Here is an 18536-nt window from a genome sequence, read left to right on the forward strand (position 1 = left end):
ATAAACATAAAGAAATGTAAGAAAATAGAAATAAAGGAGTATGTAACATGTAAATGATGTACATGATGCTACAATATAAACACAATAAATGTAAAGAAATATAAGTAAGCACCTTTATTAAAAATAAATAATGATCATAGTTAAAGGTAAAGATACCGTTTGCAAATAAAAGGGTTATGCAACTAAATGTTGGGTTAAATATTTTTTATTATACTAAAATAAAAACAGAAAATGATAGTTTCAGAAAAAGAAAAAACTAAATTTATATTTTTATCACATCTGTTCATATTTGTTTCTATGTGCAAATATTATTTTCAAGCATGAAGCAACATTTTTCAAGCCCAAAGTTGCTGCCACTCACTCCCTGGGATAAGTCTATCACATAATGTTTATAGCTTCAATGTGCTCTACAAAGTATAAGTGTTGGACTCCCATCATTTTTTTTAGGGCTGTCAATCGATTAAAATATTTAATCGCGATTAATCACACATTTTATCTGTTCAAAATGTACCTTAAAGGGAGATTTATCAAGTATTTAATACTCTTATCAACATGGGAGTGGGCAAATATGCTGCTGGAAATCAATTAACAATGCAAAACAATAACAAATACTGCTGGTACTGCATTTAGCATGAAAAATATGCTCAAATCATAACATGGCAAACTGAGGCCCAACAACTGTCAGTGTGTCAGTGTGCTGACTTGACTATGACTTGCCCCCAAACTGCATGTGATTATCATAAAGTGGGCATGTCTGTAAAGGGGAGACTCGTGGGTACCCATAGAACCCATTTACATTCACATATCTTGAGGTCAGAGGTCAAGGGATCCCTTTGAAAATGGCCATGCCAGTTTTTCCTCGCTAAAATTTAGCATAAGTTTGGAGCGTTATTTAGCCTCCTTAGCAACAAGCTAGTATGACATGATCAGTACCAATGGATTCCTTAGGTTTTCTAGTTTCATATGATGCCAGTATCTTCACTATAGTTTTAAAACTGAGCCCACTACAACCTAAAAATCTGAGGAACTTGTCTATATGCCCCCCCATAGATCTACCTGGTGCCCCAAAGCTTGGCCAGGAAGAGAGTTTGGAACAAGAAGTACCCCATTTGCATTGAGCTGGCCAAGCAGGAGGACTTCATGTCCAAGGCCCAGGGAGAGAAGCCCGAAGCCGGGGAGGAGAAAGTAACGGGGCCGAGTGAGAAGCTGGAGCGAACGGACAAATGCGAGAAAGTCGAAGTATCGGGATCAGCGGAGGAACCCAAGAGACCGACCTCTGGAGGGGGGGATCTGACAGTCTACCTGTTCGGGAGGACGGGTCGGGAAAAGGAAGAGTGGTTCCGGAGATTTCTCCTGGCGTCCCGGTTGAAGTCAGAGGGGAGAGGTGGCATTCTGCCTAGCATCTGCAAGAGTGGTGAGTTTGAGACTGCAGCATCACATGCCAAGATGCAAATGGTTTATCGGTGTCTCGCACCCTTTCCTTACACACGCTCTGTATTTGTACATCACTTCCCACAGTCAGAATAGCCATTCTCTTTGAGTATGTAACTGCACCGCCATCAGATCTGTGCGTAAGCCCCAGCTTAGGGACTGCCAATCCTCTCAACTGAGCGAACAGATGAGTGTGAACGGGTCAGCAGGATTACATGCACAGAGAAGCAGCATATCATAGCATTGGTCTCCACTGTGCGATATAAGCCTGCAAGGATAAGACCCAATTCAAAAGGGGAACACTAGCACTGTGCAGGTCCAGTGATAAAGGCAGCGCAGAGCCAACAGGATTACTGGAAATCTAAATATCAAGCCTGTTTTTGTGGATACACATGATGTTGAAAAATGACTATTTCAGTGCTAATATGAGTCAGAGAGAGGATGCGGTGTGTCATCTGGTGTAAAGCGTGCTGATTCAGAGTGTTGCAGTACGTCGTGAGAAATGAATAAGAAATAGACGCTCGCTATCCGAGGCCTCGAGCATGCATTATGTACAGTATGTGAAATGTGATGCATTGATTTGAGTCACTGAAAATGTTGTTGATGCATAATTGCATCACATTAACCTCCCCTTACTCATCACATCCTGCAACCCCGCCGCCCCCTCCACTTGTAGCCTTCTTGCCCTCCCACAGCCGCAGCAGCAGCACCCAGTCTGGCGGAGGCCCGGAGGCCGACAGCAGGAGCAGCAGCCGGGGGAGCCTGGAGGAGCTGCCTCAGTCTCGGCACAGAGAGGCATCCTCTGCTCCCTCCTGTGGCTCCGCTGGAGGGATGAGGCAGAAGATGCTGTTGGACTATAATGTCTACATGGCCAAATACGTCAACCCCCAGGCGCCGCAGAGAAGCCCGACTGCCACCGACAGCCCCGGACCCAGCCCCGAGAGCAGCCCCAAAACTACGAAAAAGGTACCAGACAGAGGGATACATGGAAGGCTGAAAAGAAATACACAACCAATCAACAAGACTTTTTGTCCCCCCACTTTCAGGTGTTATGGTAATAAAGTGGTAAAGTCTAAACCAGGTAGAACGTTGCTGATGATGTCTATATGGCGCCTAACATGTTGGACATTTATCCAATCATAATCGACCATTGTGTGGCCTAATTAAACTGAAATCAAAGTGATCTCACATCCAGCCCTCTACAATTTCATAATGATCTGAAAATATTTTTGCCACTTCATCAATGGGTGGGGTCTGCGCAGGCGGCTCGGAAAGGCCCCGGGGTGAAGGTGGCTCGCAGCTCCGACCGTGAGCTTTACAGCACCCCTCGCCTCACCTCACCTCACTGCGCAGTGCGCCCTCTGTCCCTGCGGGGAAGGTCGGGGCTTCCGGTGTGTCTGTCAACTGGGGGCGGACTGTCCTCAATGCGTCAGGGATCTGCTGCGATGTTGGCAACTCACCCGACCCGCTTTGAACCCCGTCTGATTAAATTAAATTGTTTATTAGAGCACAAATTTCTTCATAGATCTAGCCCCGCCCCCCCTTTTGTTTGTATTGCTATTCTGCTCATGTGACATGGTGGTAACGCGCAAAAGAAACAGGCAATGCGTCAACAAAGGGCAAGGAAGGAGAAGAAATTGACACCTCTCCATTCTGCCCACATTGTGATGGATTGTCAACAAACATGGCACGTCCCAGGTCAAGGAAAGCAATACCATTACTGCTATTACTTGTTGCTTTTGACGGGCTTGGTTAAGCTTACACAAAAACACAGCAGCACTAAATGACCATTTGAATATCGATCACTCACCTTGTGTTACCTTGAATTCTTGAATAAAAGGCCGGTGTTGTCACGAGTTTATTAACCGGTTGGTGAAATTTCCTCACCGTCACTCCCACCCCTAACACCTGCATGTGTGTCCTTCAGATCCGCAGGAGTTCAGAGGAGACCGTGGAGCCCGAGGCCTGGGTCAACGCCTTTGTGGGAAGGATGTTCTGGGACTTCCTGGGAGAGAAATACTGGGCCAATGTCGTCTCCAAAAAGATCCAGATGAAGCTCAGTAAGATCAGGGTGGGTACTGGCGCTAGCTCACACAAACAGTGTAACCAACAGATCAGAAAAAAATTTTTCCCAGCGTCTAAATGTGTAAATGTCTTCTGTGTTTCAGCTGCCGTATGTTATGAACGAGCTGACTCTGACCGAGCTGGACATGGGCTTTTCCATTCCTAAGATCCTCCATGCCTCCAAACCCTCCGTGGACCACCAAGGTAGGAAGAGAAGCTACACTAGGTATGTTAATGTTTACCACACAGTGGTGGTCCGCTACAATACAGATTACTTTTACCCCTTCCTCTGCTATCCTCCATCCTTCATCATCACCTCCCAGGCTGTTCATCAGCCTTTCTGACCGAATAGTGAGACCACCCCCCTCTCATACCATTCCTCCATCTTCCCTGAGCTTTGCTCTTCTTCTCTCTGGATTAAGACCTTTCCCCTCTCTCCCTCTCTCCCTCTCTCCCTCTCTCCTGGAGTCCAGCCCCTCTGCGCGCCTCGCTCTATTGAGCCACAGTAATTAAACTTCACATCTTGGGGGCCCCCTCATCCATTACTGAGATACTGACTCACCCTGCCCGCCGCCTGCCTTGAACCCCAGCAAAAAGATTGTTTAGACACACAGGCCCTGTTCAGACCTGGCATTAACGTGCGTCCTGAGTGATCCGACCACAAGTGGACAGCTTTAAATACGTCTGTTCACACCGGGAATTAGAATGCGTCTCCACATGAGTGACCACTTGTGATCCGATCTCACTTCCAAATAAACACGTAGTAAACACACGGCTAATACAGCAGACGTTGTGATGAAATATTACAGGAATGTCAGTGGTGATATCCTACATATTCATGAATTTGGGTAAATTTTATTAACATCAAAATAAAAGGTTATTGTACCGGCGGTCCCCGGAGGCCTCTGCGCAAGCAGCGGAACAAAAACACTGACACATCTCCAACATTATGATAATAATGCTCTTTGATAGTGTGTAGATATGTAGCCTATAGATAAGATATATTGTAGTAAAATACAGTTGTACCGACAGGATACAGTAGAGCACAGAAGCTGTTTTCATGCTGACAAGCGCTCATGTCTGCCTGTCTATTCACCTGAGGAGCGCAAAACCCTGCGGATCCCAGCTGGACGTCAGATGAGTAGGCGGTCCTTCAATGTGGCCCAGGACACATTCGCGTACACACCGCTAAAAGAATGTGGCCATATGTGGCCCAGACCACCTCTGAATGTGGTCTGAAAGATCCGATCTCAATGCGTCTTGAGTGCGTTCACACCTGTACTTAGAGCTGTCCACTTGTGAACCGATCACTGAGGACGCATGTTAATAGCAGGTCTGAACAGGGCCACAGAGACAATACAGAGATGTGAGGCTTTTTAAAGAAGGGAACAGGTTGCGGGAGCTGTTTCAGTCATTAGCGGTGCTTTTACTGTAAGCAGAGAGCTGAGCAAATTAGGAAATCAAGCTTGCTATTTATTCCACAAATCTTTAAGGATGTAATGTGTGAGTTGCCATATTTTGTATTTTTCTGTCCTCATTTTTGTTGGTTGTGTCTAATTTGATCCTGCGTCTGAGCAGGTTGAAGCAGCCAGTCGTGAGTCATTCTCCTGTCAGCCACATTTCCACGGCTGAGTCTGCAGCGCTCATTAATGTGTTCTGTCTGAACCTGAAACACCCACAGAAGTATACTCACAAAGCATAATCAGTTGATTCCAGCCCATAATTAGTCCTGGGGGAGCTGGCGTCTCGAGAAGCGCTGCGCTGTAAACCTGCGTGAGCACAACAGGATGCAATTTGCTTCGATAGTAACATCGCTAATTTCAATATCTTGTTGATATTTCTTTTCTCCTGTGATGATGATAAGAAGAGCGAGTGCTTCCTGAATCCTTAATGTTGGGAGGGCATGATCTGATTTACAATGTTTATACAACGCTCCAAGAACTACTAAATGCTCACAAGCTTGTGGAGAGCTGATATGATTAAATATATATTTTTTATTCAGTACCTAACATTGATTATGTGACCTTATGAGTATCACTTCTACTAGACAGTAAATAAGATTGGACATAAAAAAGGGTTGGGTGATATAGCTCCGTGAGACTGTAGTGCTCATTGTAAAGAAAACCAAACCATTATGGTTATTACACGGCTTTGCTGAATACTCGATTCCTGGTCAATTACGGCGTTCTACGGTCTGTTATTTCTTTACAGCAGGCTGCTGCTATGAATAACACACCGCTGCTATAGACGCAGTTCTGAACTCGGACTCTGGAGGACCATTTTGTGTCAGATTATTGATTGTTGAAAGTAAGTAGCCGTGCAATAAGGAGGATAATGTACAGCGAGCCGGTCATTGTTGTGAAATAAACCCCTTCAGGGCGATCACCCTGTCGGGATTTACAGTATTTCACAACAATGAGCAGCTTGCTGGTCATTATCCCTTACATAAAGGTTGAGGTGCAAAATGTGTTTCTGATCGAGCAGATGTGGCGAAGTAAATGTAATATATGGCCTGAGAGTGCTGACAAAATAAAAGTATTTGGCAGCTTATATCAGAAGTGTAAGATACGTGTGTGACAGCATTACATAGTTTATTTGTGTAGAGGATGGTGTAAACAGAAAGGTCTTCATGTAAAGTCAGATTTTATGATATCATATGCAGTGAGCTTAAGAGATAAAATGATGTATTCCCATCATGCCCTGGGTCTTGCAGGGTCGTTACCGTTGCCCACATGTCATGACGTCAGAGCAAGTCGGGATCAAGTCGGACACAAATCTAACCGGCATGCATTGTGCGGCGATGTACCAAATGACAACCATGTTGGCGCTACCAAAGTCAGCAGGCTTCATCGTCTTGGGATCATGGATGTCTGTGCAAAATGTTACGGCAATCCATCCAATAGTTAAGCTATATATTACGATAACTTAATATCTTGTCTCATATAACATTGCTGCTATAGTGATATATTTCCCAGTTCGATGTAGAAACACACATGACTCCTCCAAAATGAATCAGGCGCTCCAGACCGTCTCTCCCTCCCGTGTGTCTCGTTCCAGACCGAGACGACGAGACACTGTCCAGCGTGTTGTGACTTAATGGCGTCATTTAGCTTCTCTTTGACGCTGCTGCCCCACACTCACAAATCAATGAGCATTTATGTGGAGTGGAGAATGAAGAGGAAGAGGAGGAGGGAGCGAGGCAGAGGATTAATAATCAACACTCATCAATTATAGGCGTGAGGACTCATTGAGCAAACAAACAGCAGGGGGCTCGAAAGCTGAATCGCTCTCCTCCGTCGCCTCCTGGGAAGTGTAATGTGTAAACAGGAAGTAGTCTGATAAGCCAATAAGGAGGCACCGCTGCCCCCAGAGCTGACCTTTCCAGTGTTTGCTAGAGGATAGGACTTCCTCCTGGCAGCTCTGCAGGAGACCTCGCAGCAATTAGACTCCAGGCGGGAGGTTCATGTTTATTCACATTCAGAGGTGGTCACTTTTGATGCTGCTGTGGGATTGTTGGGGATGTAAAGTAGCATGATTTTAAAGAGGACCTATTCTGCTTTTGTCTTTTTCCTTTGGTGCGTTATGTAGTTTTTTGTGCATGTAAAAGGTTTGCAAAGTTATAAAGCCCAAAGTCCACACCAAAGTGAGTTACTCTCCCCCAAAGAAACACTGCTCCTGAACTGCCTGAAACACCTCGCTTGAAGTCCCGCCTTTTCTTCCGTAACGTTGTGATGTCACCAAGTAACGCATTTGCATAATACCTGCCTAATGGCTAGTTCGGCATGCCCTCAAACAAAGCTAGTTTGAGCTGAGCTGGAGCGGAGTCTGAAGAGTTTGGTTCGGTTGACCAATCACAACAGAGTGGGGCCAGCTGACCAATCAGAGCAGACTGGGCTTTTCAGGGGGGCGGGGCTTAAACAGAGCGTTTCAGCTGCTGCTAGCACAGCTGGTATGAGCAAAGGACAGCGTTTTTTGAACATTAAATCATGTAAACATGTCTAAGTAGAAACCCAAAATACAAGTATGCACCTGAAAATAAGAGTAATAGATCCTCTTTAATATTAAAACATAATATGTCTGTGTGGTTTCCCTCACTATCTGTCCAGGTCTGTGGTTTGATCTGGAGGTCTCCTACACGGGCTCCTTCCTCATGACGCTAGAGACCAAGATGAACCTGGCCCGTCTGGGGAAGGAGGGCGAGGGGCTCGGCGAGCACGGAAAAGAGTGGTGAGGCGTTCAATCACATTCAGTAACGAGTCTGATTTTGAAATGTCTTACAGATTTTTTAAAGTGTGAGTGTGAGCTGGATGTGAATCGTTTGCATTCAGAACCATATAAGTTGTCAGATCTGTTTTTTTTTTTTTTATAATTTATTACCATGTTTCTGTTGACTCTTCTCTTAACATATGAATCCTCTCTCTGGACGCTGACCACTGTGGATTTGTCCAATGGCTGGTGAGTTTGGGAATAGATGCCCATAGATCTGGATTATAGTTTTCTTTCTTGAGTGAATCTTTGAAGAGAAATAACTCTGGATTCAGCTACTAGTGCATTTTACAACTTTTAGGACTTAATGATTTAAATAAGGGCTTTTAGAGTGTTCATACTGGGAAGTTGATTCACCTCAAAAGAAAATTAAGTCACAGACGTCTCTTTCCCAATGTAAGTCTGTGGGAAAAAGTCTTTTTGGGCCCAACGGCATCTCGTGACGGACACAGAAGTTGTAGTACCGACATTTGGCCATTATGATAATTGGCGTCAACGACCAGCGCTCTTCTTGGGGGCTTGATCTACATAGGGAGCCGCCAAGTTTCTACAGTAGCCCAAAACGGACAAACCAAACACTGTTAACTTTTCCTGCTTGGACCGGAGTCGATAACGTTACTCGCTCCGGAGTTAACCCTCGCTGTCACTCCACTCAGACGCCTGGAAACAAGACAATAAGAATACCTCTGTTAGTCTTGAGGAGCTGCAGCATTTATTTCTGCTCAAACTTCAACTTCCACTGTAACTTCACTTGATATTCTCTAAACTAATCTCTGTCTTCTGCTCCACTAGCTCACTTGTTCGCACTCTGGCTTCGCTTTTCTCCAAATGACCAACGCTTCTCTTACAACTGCTCTAGAGAGGGCCATTCGCGTTTTCACGTCAGCCACCGTAGTTCTCCTACATGCTTGGCACACGGGATAAATTTCATTTCTTGGCAATCTACAACCTCACCGCTAGATGCACCCAGATGTTACACACTGCACCTTTGATGGGTTAAAGGGATTACTAAATTATTAAATGGGATTACTTTTATTTATTACACAGCTTTGTTGAATAATCGATTCTGATTGACCATTTTTGTGTGAAATTATTGATTTCTTAAGTAAGTAGCCGTGTAATAAGCGGGATAAAGTACAGCTAGCGGGTCATTGTTGTGAAATAAACCCCTTCAGGGCGATGCAAGACCCCTCACAACAATGACCGGCTTGCTGAACATTATCCCTTACTTGTAATGGTTCTGTGCAGCGCCATTACAGCCTGACGTTGCAACAGTGAGTGTGTGTGTTACAGGCCCAGGCCGCGGACGTACTGTCTGGCAGACAGCGATGAGGAGTCGTCCAGCGCCGGCTCGTCGGACGAGGAGGACCCCCCTGAACTCCTCAGTGACAAAGCCATTCTTCCTGGAGCCGAGGGGTGAGCGAGCGTCTCTCTTCGCAGTCACATCATCGAGTATCTGAATTGAAAATGGGCAGAAACAGATTCACACTGATGTGTCGAAGCAGATTGTTCTGCCCTTTTCAGTCCGCCCACTCACTCAGTCCCACACGTTTGAAAGCTTTGCTGCTGATTTAATGCAGCACCCGGTCACTCCCCTCCATCGTGGGTGCTGAGTAGCAAGAGATGCCGTTATGAATAAATAATGAACCTGACTCACTCCTCGCCTTCCCCTTCTCCATCCCCTGTGCTCACGCAGCTACATGGGAGGCCACAGGCCCAGCAAGATCATGCGCTTTGTGGACAAGATAGCCAAGTCGAAGTACTTCCAGAAGGCCACGGAGACGGAGTTCATTAAGAAGAAGATGGAGGAGGTGTCCAACACGCCCCTGCTGCTCACCGTGGAGGTGCAGGAGTTCCGCGGGACGCTGGCTGTCAACATCCCGCCTCCCCCCACGGACAGGATATGGTACGTTCACTTCCAGGGAGGAGTGCATTGAAGACTGTAGGATGTAGTCAGTGAGTGTGTGGGAATCCTGGTTTGAGATTAGGACTCGGCGCCCTCTGCTGGGCAAACACAGACATGCATACAATGAAAGAATAAAAATGTTTAATCACCAGTGAACTAAATATACTTGATATTTAAGAAAAATGAGGGCACAAAGGTGTGTATTTTTTATTAAATATGTGGAATGTTAAATCCTTAAGTACACTCATTGTGCTTTATAAGCTTAATTATGACTATTTTAGTAAGAAATAATATTGATCACTTTCCTCAGCAGTGGTTCCCGACATTTTTGGCTTGTGACGCTTTAAAATGAGTCTAAATGTCTGTGTAAATGAGTCTTGAGCTATTCAGCTGAAGCCATAGAGTGAGTTAAGGATTTAAAATAGGGAAAATCTGAAAAATATACGTCATTTTGTGTAATAGAAATATATGTTTTCTTTCACCTCTTTAGGTCTCTAAAAAATCCTTCAAATTTAACAATCCTAGATGGAAAAATCATTCTTTGGCTGAACTGCTCAAAATAATAATAATAATAAATTCAACTTATATAGTGCTTTTAAAGAATTCAAAGACGCTTTAAAACTCATGTACACACTGAGGCCACGATCTATGACAGGGTTGCCCAGAGTGGGGCCCGCGGGCCACTGTTGGCCCGCCATAAGGTTCGATTTGGCCCACCAGATGTTTCTAGTGAACAAAACATTTTAATTGATTTAAAAAAAAATATATTAATTTATTTTCTGCGAGGTAAAAAATGTTCTTTAATTGTGTATGATCCTTAATCATTTTGCATAATGTGAGCATGGCGGACCGAGTGACACTTCGCACAGGAAGTCCGTTTGGTGCAAGTGAGGTAAGAAAACAATGGAGAGGCAGAGACAGTGGCACACGCACTTGGGATCATAGTACAATTTTAGTGTACAATAGTGTTTCCTTTTGGTCCACCATTAAGTTTCAGTTTTAGCCCTCCGGGGGAAAAGGTTTGGGCACCGCTGGTCTATGATGAGGGTTCAGAAGAAGAAGCCTCATCGTGATCTTAATTTGTGTCGTTGTTATTTCCTCAACAAAGTGCCGTATGTTGTAGAAAAGGAATATGAATTGAATTTAGAAGAATAAAAACCAAACATGCCTGCTTTCATGGAACTTGTCTGAGATGATGTAATTTTGAAACATGATTTTTTGTTCTCTTCTTGGCTGTCAGGTACGGTTTCCGGAGTCCGCCTCACCTCGAGCTGAAAGCGCGGCCTAAACTGGGTGAGAGGGAGGTCACTTTAGTCCACATTACAGACTGGATTGAGAAGAAACTGGACCAGGAATTCCAGGTAAACACTGAGAACAAAAGATGCAAATGCTTGTCATGAATATTTACATTGTCAATATGGTTCTTATATCCTATGGTGTATATCAGCCTGACTGAGAGGCTGAAGGTTTAATCAAAGACAATGTCCCCCCCAGATGTTTTAGGGTGAGAATTTAGGTAATAAAAGAGGACATTTATGGCTGCCCACCTACATGCACTTCAAAGCAGCGTGCCTGTGGCTTTCCCACCCCCTCATATGTATATATCCAAAGTAATGATACGCCTGCCTTCTAGATAACAGCCCTGAGGCACACCTGCAAACTACTGTCCCTGTCAGACCTACCACACATCTACATTTATCCCCGCCTGACTCCTCCGGGGGGTTATTATTATGTACCACCCCGCTAAACCGTGCCTCAAGTAAAATACAGTGCTGCAGCGCTCACTGGTGTCATTTGTGAGTGAGTGTTTACATCTGGCTTTCAACAAATGAGCTCAGGCCTCATTGGTTTCCAGACATAACAGTGCAGGGTTGGATACACGGGGGGGATGATGGATTCTTGTTAGCCGAGACAAACTCATGCCAGTGTCTTTATTTGGTTTATATTTTTAGTTACAAAAGTGTATTAATTAGGGCTGTCAATTGATTAAATATTGCGATTAATCGCTAATTATTCACACATTTATCTGTTCAAAATGTACCTTAAAGGGAGATTTGTCAAGTATTTAATACTCTTATCAACATGGGAGTTGGCAAATATGCTGCTTTATGCAAATGTATGTATTCATCTAATAATATATATTTATTATTGGAAATCAATTACTAACACAAAACAATGACAAATATTGTTCAGAAACCCTCACAGGTACTGCATTCAGCATAAAAAATATGCTCAAATCATAACATGGCAAACTGCAGCCCAACAGGCAACAACAGCTGTCAGTGTGTCAGTGTGCTGACTTGACTATGACTTGCCCCAAACTGCATGTGATTATCATAAAGTGGGCATGTCTGTAAAGGGGAGACTCGTGGGTACCCATAGAACACATTTTCATTCACATATCTTGAGGTCAGAGGTCAAGGGAGCTCTTTGAAAATAGCTATGACAGTTTTTCCTCGCCAAAATTTAGCATAACTTTAGAGTGTTATTTAGCCTCTTTTGGGACAAGATAGTATGACATGGTTGGTACCAATGGATTATTTAGGTTTTCTACTTTCATATGAGGCCAGTATCTTCACTCTAGGTTTAAAACTGAGTCCACTACAACCTCCGAAAGATCGATTGTGTTAATGCGAAAAAACACATTTGCATTAACTTTAACGGCCCTGATATCAATCAGCAGTTTCTGCTCCATTCTTCATCAGACAGATATGTTTCAGTTTTATTGTTGAAATCAAGATGACTTTGCTCGTCCTCCCACAGAAAATATTCGTGATGCCAAACATGGATGACGTGTGGCTACCCATAATGCACTCTGCCATGGACACACGCTCAAACGCCAACTTGGTTACTGTGACAAACGATGCCTTGAAGGACCCAGAACCCGAGGAGTCTGAGGTCTCCGACATGTGAAGACTGCTGTTGGAAAGAGCATAACGACGGACATTTTTATCACCGTGGCAATATGACAAGTCCTCGCCCCCCCCCCAACCCTCCCCCCTCGGGGTGCAGCAACGGGCCGGGCCAACTCTCTCCATATTTTGACCCATTGTTGCACCACCCGTGAAAGTGCACTCACAAAAACTGGAAGTGCTGGCGAGAGCGAGTACTCACCTGAAAGCGGAGGAGAATTGTGACTCGTAGATTGTCATCCAATCACACCGTTTTATTCGTGTGTGACGTCAAACTGTTCATTCTCTGATGAGACACACGGGGCATGTCGAGGACTGTTCCAACAAACGTGTGCGGCGGTGGATCGACAGAAACAGCCATCGGATTCAACCAGAAGAACCATAATACCTGTGATGTACAGCTGCACCAAACATGATCGTTGTACAGTGTACATTTTCTACATCGAGTGGTTGCTATGACTACGAGATCAAGGAGGATGAAGTATGTCTGAGTGAGCAAGCGTCAAGAAGGAGTAAATCTATACATTTTGCTGAAAGCCCTCCCCCCCGCGTCTATTGACACACATTTCACAGGGATATCAACTCATTACTGATCACCCATCCACACTGCTGCCTGTGCCAGTCGCCCGCCACCTTTATGCAAACAGATCAACGGCACTATGTCCATCCAAGGTTTCAAGTTAAAATCCATCAAAACACACACGAGCCTGTGTGCTTTTAACCGTGTGGTAGGGATTAGAGCTAAATCGGACTCTAGAGGGGTAAAACATATCCCTGCAAACACAGCAGCTGAACATTGCCTATAGGTCTGATGAATGTATAAACACAGGACGACGTGCTTCTGCGCAACATGCTTCTCTTTTTCATGTTATATTGAGTTTAAGCAGCAGTAATAATGTTTTTTTTATTGCCAAAGCAATCTTTCAGTCGTGTCTGAAGGCTTCTGTGTGAGGTAAATAATCATCTTGTGTTCCTGTCGAGGCCTCTCCAGTGATGTACAGCAGGAGACTGGAACCCACTCTTCCTGGTTTTATTTAAATAAATAACATACTGGATATTAGCCATATTATTTAATGTTGTCAGAAGACATCCAGCTAATGAATGCTCTTATTTTGTTATTGATTTTCTTTCTGTGCTGTACACATCGAAGAGGAACAACACCATTAAAACTAGAACAGCGACTTTGTGATCTGCCAAGACGCCCAGCTGCTTTACGGGCGACGTGTCATTTAAAATGTTTTACGTTCGACTGTGTGTGTGTGTGTGTGCGTGTGTGTTGGCAAAAGTGTACGAGGCAGAAAGTGCCTTTTAAAAATAAACATTCCTCTGTAGTGAGCCGCCACGTTTTGTTGCATCAGTTGAGGATAAAAGAGAAAGAGAGAGAGAGAGGAAGTGTCTTTGTGCCATTACTGTGTCTGAGGAGACATGCCCTTTGTTCTCACACGTTTTCGGTGTTGTTCATTTGCACAGTGATGAAAAATATCAAACATTGCTGTTGTGTTCAGTGATGTCACAGAATGTTAACGGTTCTGATCGTTGTGGATCAATAAAACCTTTTTGCTTGGAGAGCGTCTGAGCGGCGTTGTGGTTGTAACTCAAAGGCATCCATCTGAGTATGTCGGACTTTACTTTTCCATATTATGTTCATGTTTAGGGCTGCAATTATTTTCATTGTCGATTCATTTGCAGATTTTTTTTCCTATAAAAAGGTGAAAAATATCTAAAGTGTGCATAAAATGTTCCATTTATATCAATTTACAATAATATAAAACCGAACCAGCAAATTCTCACATTAAAGAAGCTGCTACCAGACAGTTTGGGATTTTTGCCAGGAAAAATAGTCAATCAATTATCAAAATAGTTGCAGATTATCTGACAATTGACTAATTGATTAATCATTGCAGCTCTCTTTATGTTAAATATTGGCCAAAAAATACATTTTTCAGACTCCTAAATACATGTAGTAAAAAAACTCCATTATTTGTCAGGCTATATTTTTTATTCTTTTGATTAATATATCAACATGTAGCAGAGATGGGCTGCAACTAATGATTATTTTCATTGTTGATTATTTTCTTGATTAATCGATTAGTTGTTTGGTCTATAAAATGTCAATCAGTATTTCCCAAAGCCCAAGATGACATCCTCAAATGTCTTGTTTTGTCCACAACTCAGAAATATATTCAGTTTACTGTCAGAGTAAAGAAACCAGAAAATATTCACAATTAAGAAGCTGGAATCAGAGAATTTTTACTTTATTTAAAAAAAGAATTACTCAAGATTATCAAAATAGTTGGCGATTATTTTCAGTAATGAATCGCTGCAGCTCTATAGTAGTTATAATACAATGTGAGTGAACAAGAACTACCAATGCTAACACTAATGCTGCAAAAGTTATTGCTTTGCATTTAGATTCTGTGTCCTGCGTTAAAAGAGAGACTTGGTAAAGTTGCCAAGAAACTCCAGTTATAACAAGACGTGGTTTGATCTGGCACTACTCTGGACCTGTGTGAACGGCCACGGTGAAGGCCGTTCAGGTTTAAAGTATAGTGCCTTATAATCAATTTACTAAAGCATGTAAAGTAAGTGGAATGAAATGAGCGACAATACTGTGTTTGTTGACAAATGCTTTATTCACACAGGACGTTATAATCCTACAGTTCAACAATATATTTTTAAGTATTCTGGTTCAGAGTCCTGGTGTCACCTCGTCCATTTCTTGCGCGTCCGGTTGCTGCGGATAAAAAACAACTGAGTAAGATCAGTTATTGAAAACACCGTCCATTAAAAGAGTGTAGTGGGTCATGACAGATATTCAATGTTCATTATGGATCAGAAGTCTAACCAGCTTAATCATCATTCAGAACCGTTACAAACCACTTCCTGCTAACTCACTCAAAAATACTTACTATCTTATCTATTGCAGGGATCAGCCACACCAATTTCCTGTAAGAAATAAAAATGTCTAAGTGAACATGATTATTGAAATACAAGCACACCAAACTGGTGTTTGAGGGTCAAGTCAGATGAATATGTTAACTTCATTTTCACATCAGAAGTCTAACGCACGTTAATCATCATTCATGACCCCCCCCCCAAAAAAAAACAACATGACTTTTTTCGACATACTTTAATATGACTTTTATTTTGATACTATACTACAGTATATGTATTTTTTTAAAGAAATACTCACCATCATAAAGAGTCATGGAGGGCCATAGCACACCACCCTTCTGTCCATGTGTATATGTGCAATCACCTCAAAAACACTGCATGGATCCGATTTTACCCCCGGCCCTGAAGGCAGCACAACATACAGTAAGTAAAAGATTAATACTTCATTGCATTTATAATTTTTATGTTGTAAAAAAATAAGTAAGAGCAGTCAGATCTACAGTCTTCATTATGGATCACAAGTCTAACCAAATTAATCATCGTTCATAACCGTTACAAACCACTTCCTGCTCACTCACTCAAAATACTTACGTTATCTATTGCAGGGATCAGCCACACCAATTTCCTGTAAAAAAATAAAAAATGTCTAAGTGAACATGATTATTGAAATACAAGCACACCAGACTGGTGTTTGAGGGTCAAGTCAGATGAATATGTTGACTTCATTTTTACATCAGAAGTCTAACGCACGTTAATCATCATTCATGAACCCAAAAAAACATACTATGACTTTTTTTTATCTACTATACCATGATTATTTTGTCATTTTTTTCTAAATATTATACCATGACTTTTATGTCAATTTTTCTACATACTTTAATATGACTTTATCGAAATATTATACTATGACTTTTTCATTGTTTTGACATATACTATGACTTTTTGCATTTTTTTCAACATACTATACGACATAATATAAGTATTTTTATTAAAGAAATACTCACCATCATAAAGAGTCATGGAGGGCCATAGCACACCACCAATTTCCTGTAAAAAAGTAAAAATGTGTAAGTGAACATGATTATTGAAACACACACGCACACCAGACTGGTGTTTGTGGGTCAAGTCAGATGAATATGTTAACTTCATTTTCACATCAGAAGTCTAACGCACGTTAATCATCATTCATGAACCCAAAAAAACATACTATGACTTTTTTGCATTTTTTTTGACCTACTATGCTATGTTTTTTTTTTTCAACATACATTTTTTCGAAAAATTATACTATGACTTTTAGGCATTTCTTTCAACATACTTTGACTTTTCTTTTTTTTTTTTAAACATACAAGATTTTTTTTGTCATTTTTCCAAATATTATACTATGACTTCTGCATTTTTTTTCTCGACATACTAAAACTAGTATGTCGAATGGTTTGATAATATAAGTATATTTTTTAAGAAATACTCACCATCATAAAGAGTCAATGGAGGGCCTTAGCCAACCTCTGAAAGCACACCACCCTTCTGTCCACGTGTAGATGTGCAATCACCTCAAAACCACTGCATGGATCCGAAGTTTACCACCGGCCCTGAAGGCAGCACAACATACTGTAAGTTAAACATAAATAATTCATTGCATTTAGCATTTTTATGATGTAAAAAAACTAGCTTACCTCCACATTTCCGCGTCCATGCGGCCTAGTCGCACCGCTCCAGCATCATAATACTACTTTATCACATTAAAAGTATTATTTCTGCAAACTCACATCATGTATCATGATACTGACTCAGAAATATACACACCTTCTCTAGCCATTGCTGGATATATTGCAAATACTTCAAGTCTAACAGGTCGGACCAGAGAATGCATGCTGCAGCTGAAGGGGGTGTAATGCAGGAAAATGTCACCCGGATCTGATTTATATGACATCCGGATCAGTAGGTCTCCTCTGATTGGCTCATCCGGGCTCTACACGTCCAGCCTCCTATTCAACGTTGTCTGCATAAAATATATACTATGACTTTTATGCATTTTTTTCTACATACTTTAATAAGACTTTTTAGCATTTTTTTTTACATATTATACTATGACTTTTTTTTGTAATTTTTGTCAACAGACTATGACTTTTTTGCATTTTTTTTTACATATTATACTATGACTTTCTTTTGCATTTTTCAACATGCTATGACTTCTTTGCATTTTTTTTACATATTATACTATGACTTTCTTTTGCATTTTTCAACATGCTATGACTTCTTTGCATTTTTTTACATATTATACTATGACTTTTTTCTAATTTTTTCAACATACTATGCCTTTTTGCACTTTTTTTTACATATTATACCATAACTTTTTTTCTCATTTTTTTTAAATATTATCCCATCATTTTCTTTTGTCATTTTTTCGAAATATTATGCTATGCCTTTTAGCATTTTTTTCAACATACTATACTATGACTTTTTTATCCAAATATTATCCTATGCCTTTTTTTTTATTTTTTTCGCAACATACTATGACTTTTATGCATTTTTTTACATACTTTAATATGACTTTTTAATCGAAATATTATACTGACTTTTTTTGCATTTCTTTTGACATATTATGACTTTTTTTTCTTTTTTTTGACATATGATACCATCATTTTCTTTTGTCATTTTTTCGAAATATTATCCTATGCCTTTTTAGATTTTTTTCAACATACTATACTATGACTTTTCTTTATCCAAATATGATCCTATACCTTTTTTTGATTTTTTTTCGCAACATACTATGGCTTTTATGCATTTTTTACATACTTTAATATGACTTTTTAATCGAAATATTATACTATGATTTTTCTGCATTTTTTTCAACATACTATGATTTTTTTTGCATTTTTTGACATATTATACCATGATTTTTAAATCGAAATATTATACTATGACTTTTTTTGTAATTTTTTCGATATTTTATACTATGACTTTTTTTTAATTGTTTTTCCAACATACCATGACTTTTATGCATTTTTTCCTACATACTTTGATATGACTTTTTAATCGAAATATTATACTATGACTTTTTT

General features: G+C 41.3%; 1 protein-coding gene and 1 long non-coding RNA gene across 4 annotated transcripts in view; one reads left to right on the forward strand and one right to left on the reverse strand.

Annotated features, from left to right (window-relative positions):
- tex2 (testis expressed 2) overlaps nt 1-14145 on the forward strand; it is a 40620-nt gene extending 26475 nt beyond the window's left edge. For all 3 annotated transcript variants that reach the window (XM_074656753.1, XM_074656754.1, XM_074656755.1), the window contains 9 exons: nt 1051-1414; nt 2108-2397; nt 3359-3502; nt 3600-3699; nt 7602-7722; nt 9061-9177; nt 9458-9667; nt 10908-11028; nt 12431-14145. In XM_074656753.1, the coding sequence (XP_074512854.1) occupies nt 1051-1414; nt 2108-2397; nt 3359-3502; nt 3600-3699; nt 7602-7722; nt 9061-9177; nt 9458-9667; nt 10908-11028; nt 12431-12580 (1617 nt within the window). In that variant the 3' untranslated portion in view covers nt 12581-14145. The remainder of the gene's footprint in view (nt 1-1050; nt 1415-2107; nt 2398-3358; nt 3503-3599; nt 3700-7601; nt 7723-9060; nt 9178-9457; nt 9668-10907; nt 11029-12430) is intronic.
- Nucleotides 14146-14818: 673 nt separating this feature from the next.
- On the reverse strand, nt 14819-17382 carry LOC141781192 (uncharacterized). The gene is made up of 7 exons (XR_012596797.1): nt 17148-17382; nt 16944-17063; nt 16479-16521; nt 16066-16099; nt 15773-15876; nt 15489-15525; nt 14819-15313 (listed from the first exon to the last, which is right to left on the reverse strand). It is a non-coding gene; the product is annotated as an uncharacterized LOC141781192 (long non-coding RNA).
- Nucleotides 17383-18536: the final 1154 nt, after the last annotated feature.

Source organism: Sebastes fasciatus, chromosome 13 (assembly GCF_043250625.1).
Source record: "Sebastes fasciatus isolate fSebFas1 chromosome 13, fSebFas1.pri, whole genome shotgun sequence".
Classification (NCBI taxonomy): Eukaryota; Metazoa; Chordata; class Actinopteri; order Perciformes; family Sebastidae; genus Sebastes; species Sebastes fasciatus.